Source organism: Cheilinus undulatus, linkage group 5 (assembly GCF_018320785.1).
Source record: "Cheilinus undulatus linkage group 5, ASM1832078v1, whole genome shotgun sequence".
In the NCBI taxonomy this organism is placed as follows: Eukaryota; Metazoa; Chordata; class Actinopteri; order Labriformes; family Labridae; genus Cheilinus; species Cheilinus undulatus.
This window is the reverse complement of record NC_054869.1, coordinates 43,382,794-43,395,779: the sequence shown is the minus strand read 5'-3', so window position 1 is coordinate 43,395,779 and position 12,986 is coordinate 43,382,794. Positions and strand designations below refer to the sequence as shown.

The window sequence follows — 12,986 nt, the reverse complement described above, 5'->3', positions numbered from 1 at the left end:
AGGTATTTACATCTGGACCTGATACACAACTAAGAAGATAGCACCTTTTGTTTGAACCCACCCATTTTTCATGTGAGGAAAAGTATTTGAACATGTGACTGACAGTTGTGTTTTGTTGCCCAGGTGTGTTCTATTACACTGAATATTCAAACAATAAATAGTGCTGAATGTCTACACTCAGTTTCAGATTTGGGTTTTCCCTGTGCAGGCTGCATTTATAGTTAGAAGTATCACCAACATGAAAACCAGAGAGCTGTCAGTGGATGAAAAACAAGCAATTTTGAAGCTGAGAGAAAATCAAGCAGAGCCATTACAAAAACATTGGCCATAGCCATTTGGAATGTCCTGAAGAAGAAAGTGACCACTGGCACACTAAGTATCATACGTTGAACAGGTTAAACCAAGGAAAACAGCAGCAGTTGACTACAGACAAATTGTAAGAGCTGTAAAGAAAGACCCTAAAAAAACTGTTAGTGACATCAGCAACAACCTCCAGAGGAGGTATCACAATCTATTGTTCACAGAAGACTTCATGAACAGAAGTACAGAGGCTACACCAGAAGATGCAAACCACTCATTAGCAAGAAGAAGAAGAAGAAGAAGAAGAAGAATAGGAAGGCCAGGCTGGAATTTGCTAACAAAAAAAAAAAAAAAAAAAAAATCACCCTCAAACATTCTGGGACAAACTTTATTGGACTGATGAGACAAAGATCAACCTTTACCGAAGTGATGAGAAGACTAAAGTTTGGAGAAAGAAAGGATCTGCTCATGCTCCCAAACATACAAGCTCATCTGTGAAACACAGTGGAGGTAATGCCATGGCTCATTAATGATCATTGATGATGTAACACATGATGGCAGCAGCAAAATGAACTCAGAAGTCTACAGAAACATTTTGTTTTACAATTCAAAGAAAGATGCAACCAAACTTATCAGGAGATCCTTCATCATGCAGCACGATGATGACCCAAAACACACCGCCAAAACAACAAAGGAGTTCATCAGGGGTATCCGATTCAGATGTAAATACCTGGAAATAAAAGCTGAAATGTTGATCTCTTGTCTGAAATTCATCTTTTGATGTCAAACCCAAATGATCTTAGCCTAAAGAAAAAATAATGGAACTGGCCTCACTGTTCAAATACTTTGGGCGGTTTCAGGAGTGTAAACATGAAGGAAAGCCAGAAAGAAAACAAGACAAAGGCAGTGCTAGAGCGAGAACCACATGTTTGGACACAAGGCCAAAGAAAGACAGTTGTGTTAGCTGAAGTTTTAAATGTGTTGACATACTGTAACATACTGACTGAAAAAACTCAAAGCAAAAGAATGGATTGATGTAGTAACCTTGCTACTGGCACTGCATCTCCACTGCCTTCCTCAGCTCTCTCAGTGTCGGAACCGTCCATGTCATTGATCCCCGATGATCCCTGGGAGAACTCCACGCTGCCTGCCACTCCCTCCGTGGAAGAGGTCCTGCTGCTGGGATGGCAGGCTAAAACTGAGCTTCGCCTGTCGACAAAGTCTTTGAGGAGGCCCTGTATTTCTTCAACCAGCAGAGGAGGAGTACCAGAAGAGGCCGTGGTGTTTATAGGAATGTGGTATAACTGGAGGCTCTCCTTGGCCTCCAGTTCCCCAGAAAGCGACCAGCTGGAGCACTCTTCCAATTCACAACAGATCTGAAATGAAAGTCACAGTGTTGTTATACTTATTATATATCACATTCGCTAAGTGACTGAAACATCAAGACCAAAACTCAGTGTGCTCAAACTGTGGTCCAATTGTCACGCACAGCCTGAGTTCTCTGACTGATCAATGAAATCAAGATGGAATGAGACAATGTCCAAAAGTTTTCCTTTCAGAAGCCCCATTTATGGATATTTCAGATGTATCTTTTGTTCAGATCAATAAAATAAAACTAGCAGTTAAATAATAAACATCACTGTCAGCTACAGTGATGGGATTTGTACTCTATAGTCATCAGGATCATTTGACCCAGTCTAGTTAAAGTGACACCTTTCAGCTCCTAAACAGCACTTCATCTGGTAGGCCACCACTTTAGCTTTTATTAAACCAACCATATTTACCAAAGCTCTGACCCATGATTGATGTATGCACATTTATGATTCTGAAATTATTCATTAAAATAAAACCAAACCATCGACTTTGGCTCCTATGATTCACATACAAGAGCCACCTCTTAATACCAACTCATCTGCAAATGGCACATCATTACAACCAGCTGGACAGCTGCATTATTTCCTACTCATTCTTTTATTTTAGATGGCAAATCAGAGAGGTCTCCCTGTAGTGGTCATGGTTATTTCATGTGCTGTACAAAAGTTTGCACAGGCAAAATGCCCTGACATTTAGGAATCTGCACATGGTTCTGCTCTCATTGTCTGAGCGTATGCAGGCAAAATATCAGACTTATCTGAAAATCTTCCATGTCAGGAGAAGCCAATTAAGCTGAGGTTGGTGTCTTATGTCTATATCATTACTGGAAATCAATAAACTTATCAATGGGCTATAGATGTATATTAACTAAACAGATTAGAAATTAAAATCCATCTTCACACTTTACTCTTCAAATCAACAAGTGAGCATTTCCAGAAATTCTGGAGAACTCTTTGATTCATAATACATTCTGTAGTGATGCCTGTTTCAGATCACTTTCATACCAGGCGCATGTATGCTTCATGTCAGCTCCCCCCCTGCTGTCACAGCCCTCTCTCTTTACAAGTTTTATCTCAATAAATCTCACTCTAAGTGACTTGATTTATTGCGTTTATCTTGCCAGGAAAATTCCAGAATAAAACTACTCAGTACAAATAAAGAAAGTTTCTCGACAGAAATGCTGAACTGGGCATTTATTTTGAAAAGCAGAACCTGGAAGTGTAATTGTATTGCGTTTATCTTGCCTGGGATGCATTCTATCAATGTGAACATACAAATCTGCTAAAACAAGGTAAACGTGGCTCTTTTTTTATGAATTTCCTCTCTATCTTGGCCTACAGACATGTACGACTAACGGTAAAAATATGCAAGCCTTCTATCCTCAAGATTCTAGAGGTGTGAGATGTGCATGTCCCTCATGTAAGACACCACATTCATGATGGTGGTCTGAAAGATGGGACCTGTTAACATGGACCCCACATGAAATCAAAATCAAGTTGTGGCACAGCTACCATGTACCCGGACTTAGATAGCTGTTAGGCTAACCCACAAACAAAGGAGGTATTAAAGCCTATCCTTTCCAGTTTTTTGATGCTGTGTCCCAAACATAGACTATAAATCATAGATGTAGTCTCAGTGTTGTCACCCGTGCTTCTGACGTGTAGTTTTGAAGTATAATCATATCAGACCCCACACTGACATTGCTACAGAGGTGAAACAGGATTTTCCATCAAGACCAGTTGAGACCACCACTGATGTGGTATTCTTCGATACCAGATCCTGCTTCCTCTGCACCAGTTGAGAAGGATTTTAGTAAAGCGGGCATTATAATGTGACCTCATCCTAGGTCAAAAAATGCTGCAGTCTCTTATATTTCTTAAATGCAGCAAAGCTTCACTTTAAACCTTTATTTTTCATGAAAAGAAATTGGACTTTTGAGGACATGTTTTGTGGTCTTGACAGTCATACTGCTGTTTACTTATGGTGGTGAGCTCAGACTTTTGAGTATTTTGTTACTGAATTTTATTCAGACTCAGCATGTCATTTTCAGTAGAACTATTCCTGATTAATTAATGTTGTAATGTGACTTAAAACCACTGCTGTTAGGTTGGTGATTGTTATGCCTCCTTGGAAATCTATTAAATCGCTTATGTGTCAGACACCTGAAAATCTCAGATCTTAGTAAAGCAGTGCATCTTATTTCTAGTCATAAATATCTCTTAATACTAATTTTATACCTCATTCATGTGAAAATAACCAGATAAACATTTAATTTTCAGATATTGTCTTAATACATACAAGGACTTATTTTTGACAAGATTTGAGATTTTTGCATTGTGGTGCTTTGGAAACAGTAGTACACCTTGTTTTTTGCAGTCAAATTTATTTAAAAACAAACCAAAATTAAAGAGAGTGCTCTTTTACTGATCAAACTTGTGATGTATTTTTTCTTGATTTTTATAGTCTTTGTCTTGCCTTGGTCTCAGCTTGTCTCAATCCTGGTCTCCACCCCCCAAAAGTCTTGGTCTTGGTGCACTCTGTTCTTGGGCATGTCTTGGTCTCAGATAGTATGGTCTTGACAAAAACGCTACCTTAACCCCTCTGACCTGCACTCACAATTCACCCACCTGTCAGTCAGATCAGTTACACGCTTCACTGTACAGTTTTATTATTAACTCTTAGCCCTAATATCATAAAAATGTATGAATTATGTTGATAATTAATCCCTTGTATAAGATATCAGCTATTCAAACCACATTTTTTCTTGAACCATTCTGTAAACATGTTGATTTCTATTTTAAAATGAATAGGAAAGTGTCTTCCTAAATTGCCTGCCAATTGCTAATTGCTTGAACATAAACTAACCCACATCCTTACATCCTGTTTACCTGGTTGAGGATATCTGAGTTGCTTGAGTAGACCGCCATCTGTTGGCGAGGATGATGGAGTGTATCATGGACTGACAGAAGAACCACCAGACCATCGTATCCATGACGATGACTAAATGTTTTCAGCACCTCCACGTAATCGTGCCAGTCCTGGAAGAAAAGAAAACAGTAAATGTGTAAAAAAAGCAGTTTGAGAGTTTCCCCAATTCTGAATCACAATAGGCCATAAGAGACCTTGTACAAAACTTCGTAATAGACCTAATAATGATAATTTGAAGACGCTCACAGTAGTCTCACAGTGATGTTGGTTACAGCTGAAAAGGAAACTTTGTAAGACCCCTGCCTTTCATTGCGCATATGATTTAGTTTTTGTAAAGCTGAAGTGGTTTGAAGTCAGCCTTCATCTGCAGCGATGAGAGACGAAGCTGTCAAAGCGCACAGAGGGGTAGAGAGACACTTTGTGATTTATTGTTTGGAAATTAACTGTTTGCTCTTAAAACAGCCACCATGCACAGATTATGGTAATTCAGTGACACGCACAGTGATTGATGGACAGAAAGTTGCATTAATTAATTGTTTTGTTTGTCAAGGGAACTTGCTTTTTCTATCTTTCTGGAATGATTAACAGCAATGTTATTGCAACCATAATTTGCAACGCAGGGTTACACATATAATGTGCAAAGTGATACTTTTGAAAACATATTTGCTTGATTAATATAGATTTGTGGTGCTATTGTTTGTTTTATAAAGTTCTTACAATTGTTGTTGTGCTTATTTAAGTAAAACTTTGAAACAAAAGAGACAATTCAAACTTTGACATTAGTGTGTGTCTACATTTCTTGAAAACACATGTATATTTATCCTCACATACTTTCAAAATAATCATGCTTTTAGCTGGAAGTTTGTTTGTATTTTTCTTTTGATGTGCTACATTAAGGCTGGGCAATACAGACCAAAAATCATATCTTGATATTGTTTTTAGCTGAATGGTTAAAGAGGATATAAAGTGATATTTTTGTAAAGGAATGTCATACGGTTGTCTTAATACCAGGATGAAAAACTTTGATATGAGTGTACAGAAAATCAAATTATATTGTTTCCTGTTTGATACTACAGTGACAAAAAAGCAGTCATACACAACCAATATTGAGTATTTCTTGTTTTCTGTTATCAAAATTGAGAACAAACTCCTACACCCTGTCTAAATGACATACAATCATTGGCAACACACATTTACCTGTGAAAGCCCACCTGGCTTACATGCAGAGTTTTCTGAAAACTCCAAGCAGGCTTTCATGTGTTCTGCACTGAGGAGAGGCGTCTGTCTGGCCACTCTGCCATAAAGCCCAGATTCAGCGGAGGGCTGCAGCAATGTTTGCTGGTCACTGCTCTTAATAAGGCTCCACTGCCCCGATTGCTCAGTTTGGCTGGGGAACCAGCTCTTGGAAGAGTCCTGAGGTCTCTTTTATAAAAGTTGTGTACGCACAAGTTGGCATGTGCCAAATATGTAACTATAAAAAATGGTGGTGGGAGCATCAATACTATAGTATCGATATATCGATACTGCAGAGAACTCTTTTGGTATCGATTACTCTAACAAAGTATTGTTTCTTCAAAATATGTCTTGCCACTGCTTCTGCCCGAGTGCTTCCCTGTCTCTCTCTCCTCCAGACTGTGTTGCCTTCACTGCTTGTCCGGGTCATGTGACTTTGGGGACCAATCATACACAGGTAACAAATCTCAGCAGTTCCACTCACACGTATATGAACTCGGCCATACTTCTGACTCAATGGGGCCTCCAAGTCAATTTCAAAATTGTAAGAAAAATTAACAAAAAGTCCCCTGAGACCACATGTAAATACCACAAAATGTATGGAGGCCAAACTGTATAACCATAAAGGATAAATATTTCTAAGAAAATCTTTGATTTCTTAAATCTTCTAATTCACTCAATCTGTTTTTTTAAAAAAGAAGAGCTATTTCCACGTACACTAAATGACACCCCTGGTTGTGCCAAACTTCCTCCATTTGGAGGAGGCCAGTGTGCTCTTGGATGATCATACCTGGCTTGACCAGTTGAGAACCACTGATATAAATGATATTTTCTTACCCGTTATGTTGTTTAAAAATGTAACTTTAGAGTTTAAAAACGGATTAAATTGCCCATCCCTATGCTGTATCTTCCAGTCTGTGTGGTCTTTCTCTGTTTGTGCCTGCGTGTTTGTGAGAGCGCATTCGTATGGGTCCACTGAAGGTGATTGATGAGCGCTGCAGGCTCTGTGTCTGCCCAGGCTGTGTCAATATTAACCTGTGAGGATGAGGGGGCTACAATACTTCCCCCCTGATCTTCCCTCCATCCCCATCCTTCTCTCTCTCCCCACAATATGGCTGCTGTCAGACCGAGGCCCATCAATCCTCACTCACACAGACACGCACAACTGTCACTTCACTGACACCGCCATTTCTCAACACTGATATCCTGATGAGTGCAATGAAGCCTCCTCAGATCCTTTAAAACACACATATTCACTCACAGAAGTACAAACACACAAGTAAAGGCACATCAAACTTTAACACACGCAGACACTCGCGCATAACTCCGCCTGCAGTCGTCTACTGTAATCTCAGTGAACAAACATGTAGCAGTATGTACACATATGAGCTCTGGCAAAGCAATAAAGTCTTCATGATTTACAGTACAAAGAAATGCTCAGATGAGGCCGATGCTCTGAAGCTTCTTCCCAACTGTGTGCATGTGCACACAAACTGCACACAAACATCCTCACAGGCAGGAAAATGTAGTCAGAAAACGAGCAGAGTGCAAATCTGCGAGATGACACGCAGGGCGACAGTCTGTCTGCCATTTGGCTCTTAACTGAGTAAATTACTACTCATATTGCCTCCCCCTCCTCTTCCTCCCTCTTTCTGCCACCCCCAGATTCACAGATTGCCTTTTCTTATAAATTACCAACATATTAGCCATAAAATCCACTCGCTAACCATCTCTAAGAACCCTGCGATCTGGACACAAAAACCTGTTTCTCATTTGTTGAGCTTTTGATGACATGAAATTTCTCACACAAACATTGAAACCCCCAAACTTTATCTCTTAAATTAACTGTATTTCCAATTATATTCCTTTTATTTGTTATTTTATTTATTGACCTTTTGCTTAGGCACTTTGTTCTTACCTTTTAGCATGATTTTTTTTGTAAGACTAGTTTGGTCTGATTCTTACTGTCTTTGCTCTGTCATATTAATACTGTCAGAACAAACAGTACAATAAAGTTAAATACAAAAATAAAGGTCTGGGTACATTTTTAAAGTTTGAAAAGCTATGATTCACAATTAAATTTGGAAATGGCATTTGACTGTGGAAGGCACAGCAGTGTTAATTTTAGCCACTTTTTTCTATATTCAGTCTTAGTCTCTAAATCAGAAGTCATTAACTACATTTGCACAAGGGCCAGATATTTCTTAAAACGGCTCTTTGGGGTCCAAACTTTTAAATAATTCACAGAATTTTTTTAAATGGTTATGTTATTTTATTTATAATTTTTTTCTTTTTTCATTTTTTTTAATTTCTTTTGAATGTATGCAATTTTTAGGCTCTAACAGTGAGATCAGTCGCTATATCGCAACCAGCCACAGGGGGGTGACTGAGATATTTGAGCTGAATATTTTTGTGGCTGTCATGTTGTCTGTCACTTGGTTTAATGTTAACATGCTGTATAGCATAGAAAAATCCAAACAGGAATTCTGCACTCCCAAAATGCCTGAAGCCGAGAGTTTCCATCAACAACAGCAATTTTTTTTAAATCAAGAATGACCTAATACAGGAATAACTAGAGCCAGATTTTTTTCTTGGCAGACATTGTGGGGGCCTGATGGTTAAATAAGCAAAAGATCTAGTTAAATGTTTTTATTTTCTTTACCTTACTTTTAGCAGTAACACTTTCTTTGAAGTTTTATTCATAAGACTGACTTTATGCTGTCATAATCATGACATGACACCTGTCATTAACATGAATAGGGCTTCATGAATGTTGCCATTAAGTGTCATTAAGTGTCATTCCCTAAATTATGACAACTTTACCACAAATGTCAAGTTATCATGATTGTGCCTTCTGAAAAAATGTCAACTTTGCGGTAAAGGTGTCATAATTTAGCGAATGACACTTGTGAACGCAGTGAATTCAATCCCTCTTGCCCATACTGCAGCCAGCCACAAGGGGGCCATTGAGATATTTCAGCCACATATTTTAGAGCTGTCACGTTTTTCATCACTGAATTTGAGTCAAATATGTCAAATCCTGATTGGTGAAAAATGCATGCATGAAACAGGTCTTTTGTTTCTGTATTCAGGCAGGGAAATATTGTTCTCAAAGCACCTGAATTGGTAGGTTGATGCAGTAACCAAAGGTTTACTTAAGAATGGACAGATGAGTATGTATTTGTCATGCATCTGTTTACTTACAATGGCTGATGGGGGATTTTTGAAAAACTGTTCAAGCATCAAGCCAATCTAGAAAAAAATATTTTAATCTCCTTTATTTGTGGGGTGTCTTCAATAGTTTCAGAAAAATTGATGAAATATAAAGTTATTCCTGATTGAACTGTTTCAATCTCAATTATTTTGGGAGTCATTTTAATAACTGTAGGCAGTTTAGAAAAAACAATACCAGAATTACCACAACATATATTTCCTCTTCATGTTTTGGATTTAATGATGTTCTGGGGGCCAGGAGAGAAGATATGGGCGGGCTGATGTGGCCCCCGGGCCACTAGTTGATGATCACTGCTCTAAATTAAAATGTTCTTAAGTTTGAGTCACATTTTTGTATTTTTACTCTGCAAATTTTAATCTACATTTAGTCGAAAACTCAAAAACATTTTAGTCCAGTTTAAGCAAATAAATTATGCTTATATTGTTGTCTTTTCTATAAGTCAAAACAATTATTTTGTTTGCACTAATTCATTCAGCCAGATTGTGAAATAAATAAAAATGTTAAATAGTCATTATAATGAACTATCTATACTTTAACTGCTTTGAAATATACTGAAGAAAATACTTTCATACCTTGAATGCTTTCTCCCCTCATCTTTGCTTTTGTTTTTAATTACACACACAGTGAAGAAAGATCATGGATTTTGAACGTCTAACATCTTGTTTTAGTAACCCTGCAAAGCAGATGGATTGGCCAGACTCCATGTCTTTCATTAAGCAAATCAAGCTTGTAAAGCTCCAGTCTGAAACGATTCTGCCAGACCTGAAAATGGACCTACGTCATTTGAGGAGAACAAAGTGGTAGCAATGGAAGCCAATGGCAATGGCTGCCACTGGTGTGGCAATTAGCTCATATGGAGTTATAGTATAGTGACGGTTTGATCAGAACTGGACCACAACTCTTTATGGAAAAAATAGGGCTGACAGCCTCCATTTGGTTGGTTTATTGATTGGTCAAAAAGCTTTCATCTGACTGAGATCACCGAGAAATGGTGCATGTGTGCAGCTGACTGATGGAGAAAGAGAGGAGCAATGCAGTGCTGCAGGTAGACAGAAGCACACAAAGCAATGCAGAATGTGTTATCTTCTGAGTATACAACAGTTATTCTCAAAGTAACTTAGAAACAACACATTTAACTCGACATAAAGATACAGCATGTTTGTATTGAAGTACCGCTGCTGTCTTTGCTCTGCCCTCCCTCACAGCATCAACTCCTGGGGCCTGTTTAATTCATCCGTCAGCAAATAGGTTACGAGGAATCATCCCCCTGTACCATCTCATCAAAGTGTTCACGTTAGTGTTAGTCTCTAACAAAGAGATAGAAAGCATAGAAGAAAAAAGACGATGTCTCCTGGTTATTTAGTCCTGACTTGTCAACCTTTATTTCCCTTCACCGCAACACTGCTATAAATGCTACATGCTGTCTTATATATGCTCAAAAATGCTACAGCCCATACAGGAACAAGTGGTCCTGTAATTAGTTATTATAAATTACTACAAAAACAATTATCTGAGGATATTTTTCAGGCTGGTAGAGTTTTATTAGTTATTGTGCTGTACAAGGAGGAGATCAAAGGCAGGTGCATGCTGATTGTCTCCAGGTCAGTCGTTATTTTAGTACATGATGAAAATGTAATAATGCCTCAAAAATACTGCTTTAGGGTGCTTTTATACTAACACTAGCAACACTGATCTATGCCTCGGCCCACTTATGTGTGTGCTCAGTCAGGTGGCGTAATGCATGTAGCTGGTTTATAGACCTGCCAAGGAGGAGAAAGAAGAAGCTACCATGGCAATCATTCATTCATTCAAAAAGTCCATTCTTCCAGCACAGGAGTTTTTAAAATCACTTTTGAAGATGCCTCAACGTCACCCTTCCTATCTACCCATCTACTACAGCTCAGAGGCTTAAATGGGCTCGAGCTGCGCGGATTCAGCAGTTTTTGAGGTGACAGGAGACTCTTATTGCCTTTACAAACTGCCGCGCCAGGTATATAAGTTTAGTTTTTACGATGACGTCATATAGTTGATATGACACTCTGTCCTGTATCCAGGCGTGGCTGCATTCATATATCATCTGAACCATGCCGGAGTCCACTGAACCCGGGGCACGGTTTGTTTGCATTCGCACTGACCAAAATAAACAGGACTTTGGGCTCAAGTGCATTCGGATCCAGGACCTGGGCCCCGGTGTGAAAGCCACCTATGACTACCAAAGGGGCACAGTAAGGAACCGGGCACGGTTGACTACAGGCCTAGAAATAAAGAGAAAAGAACAGCACAGAAAGTTTTTCATGACAGAAAAGGTGATTTTGCTACTACGGGTGGGTTAGGTTGAACTGTAAACCAGAATATACAAACTGTAGCTGTTAGCTCTGATGTAGGCTAGCTGAAGAAAAGTGGCGGTTTAATTAGCTCGATCACATTTCTTTATTGAAACAAGAGCAAAGAGTCACACTGAAAGCTTCTCTTGGCAGAAAAGGTGTTTTTGCATGTCTCTCAATAGACTTTGGCATGAATTTTAGCCACCTTCACCATTCATACACTTTGGCAGAGTAAGCCTGTAAACCTAAGGTTAGAAATGAAGCTGTGCATGTCTTGAATGTGACAGACAGAGCATTCATCCAATCTCCTTCAGAGGGTTTTTTGAAAACCTCTAATCTTGTCCTGCTCATGGAGAAAAAGGTAATCTGAATACAGGTGTGAAACAAACAAACAAAGATGTTAGTTGATTTTTGGAAAACAGGTCAACACAACAACACACCTCTCTTTATAAATGGTGGAAAGGGTCTGAACCTTCAAGTTTCTGGGTCTGATGGTCACTGAGGACCTGTCCTGGGGTAGCAACACCACCTCTGTGATAGCAAAGGCCCAACAAAAACTTCTCTATACTCTACTTCTCTGTAGCGCAGATGGTTGAGTGGTTTAAGGCGCTTCCCACGGCGGCCCAGGTTCGAATGTGGCCTGTTGCCCTTTACTGCATGTCTCTCCCCACTCTCTTCCCTGTTTCTGAGTATATCCACTGTCCTTCCTCTATCAAATAAAGGCATAAAAAGTCCCAAAAATAAATCTTAAAAAAATAAACATCTCTAACTCAGGAAACTGACAACAGCAAAGCTATCCTAGAGGCTCCTGATAAACATTTACCACTGTGCCATCAAGAGTGTGCCGATGCACTGCCTGTCAGTGTGGTTTGGCACAAAGACAGAGCAACACACCCTGCAGAAGGTCATTAAGGCTGCGGGGAAGATCATCAGAGCCTAGCTACCTGACATCTACACCCTAATCCTCAGAGGCACCAGGGACCTCTCACAGTCTGCCCATCACCTGTTCACCCCTCTGTGCAGGTCAATGAAAGGACAAAGACTACATGCATGAAAAACAGCTTTTCCCTCCCAGCAACCTTTCAGTATCCAGTGAAGCTGTCTAACTTTGGGGCTGGCTACACTCATTAACAGCTGATGAGCTTGCACTTTTCAAATGTATACAGTTCTTTTTAAATGCAAACAGCACTTTAGACTGTATATTGGGGTTGTTTTGTTCAGTTTGTAATTTTGCAGTATAATTTTAGGACATTTGGCGTAGCCCACTACATATCAGGTGCCCAGGACCCAGTGGGTTGGATCAGACCTCAAGGGTGGCCATGTGCATCACAGAGGGGTCGGCTGGAAAGATTCCTTGAGAGATGGGGCATGGGCCTGGTGCAGGCCTGGATGATGGCATCAGGAGGCAAGAGCAGTTCAGGGACAAGGTTAACGCGGTGAAGCCTTCTTGGATACTTTGTAAACACGTCACTGACTTTAGCAACATCCTTTTTACATCATAGTCGGCCTCCTAAGAACCCAGTGCAACGAGGATAATTTGGTGCTAAAAGAAAAATGTGTTAAGAGGCAGACTGTCCTGAAACTTTCAGGAG

General features: G+C 39.5%; 1 protein-coding gene across 1 annotated transcript in view; it reads right to left on the bottom strand.

Annotated features, from left to right (window-relative positions):
* LOC121509773 (protein prune homolog 2-like) overlaps positions 1 to 12,986 on the bottom strand; it is a 99,479-nt gene that overhangs the window by 35,231 nt on the left and 51,262 nt on the right. The window contains exons 8-9 of the mRNA XM_041787433.1: positions 4,563 to 4,712; positions 1,345 to 1,676 (exon numbers count right to left, since the gene is read on the bottom strand). Coding sequence (XP_041643367.1) covers positions 1,345 to 1,676; positions 4,563 to 4,712 — 482 coding nt within the window. The remainder of the gene's footprint in view (positions 1 to 1,344; positions 1,677 to 4,562; positions 4,713 to 12,986) is intronic.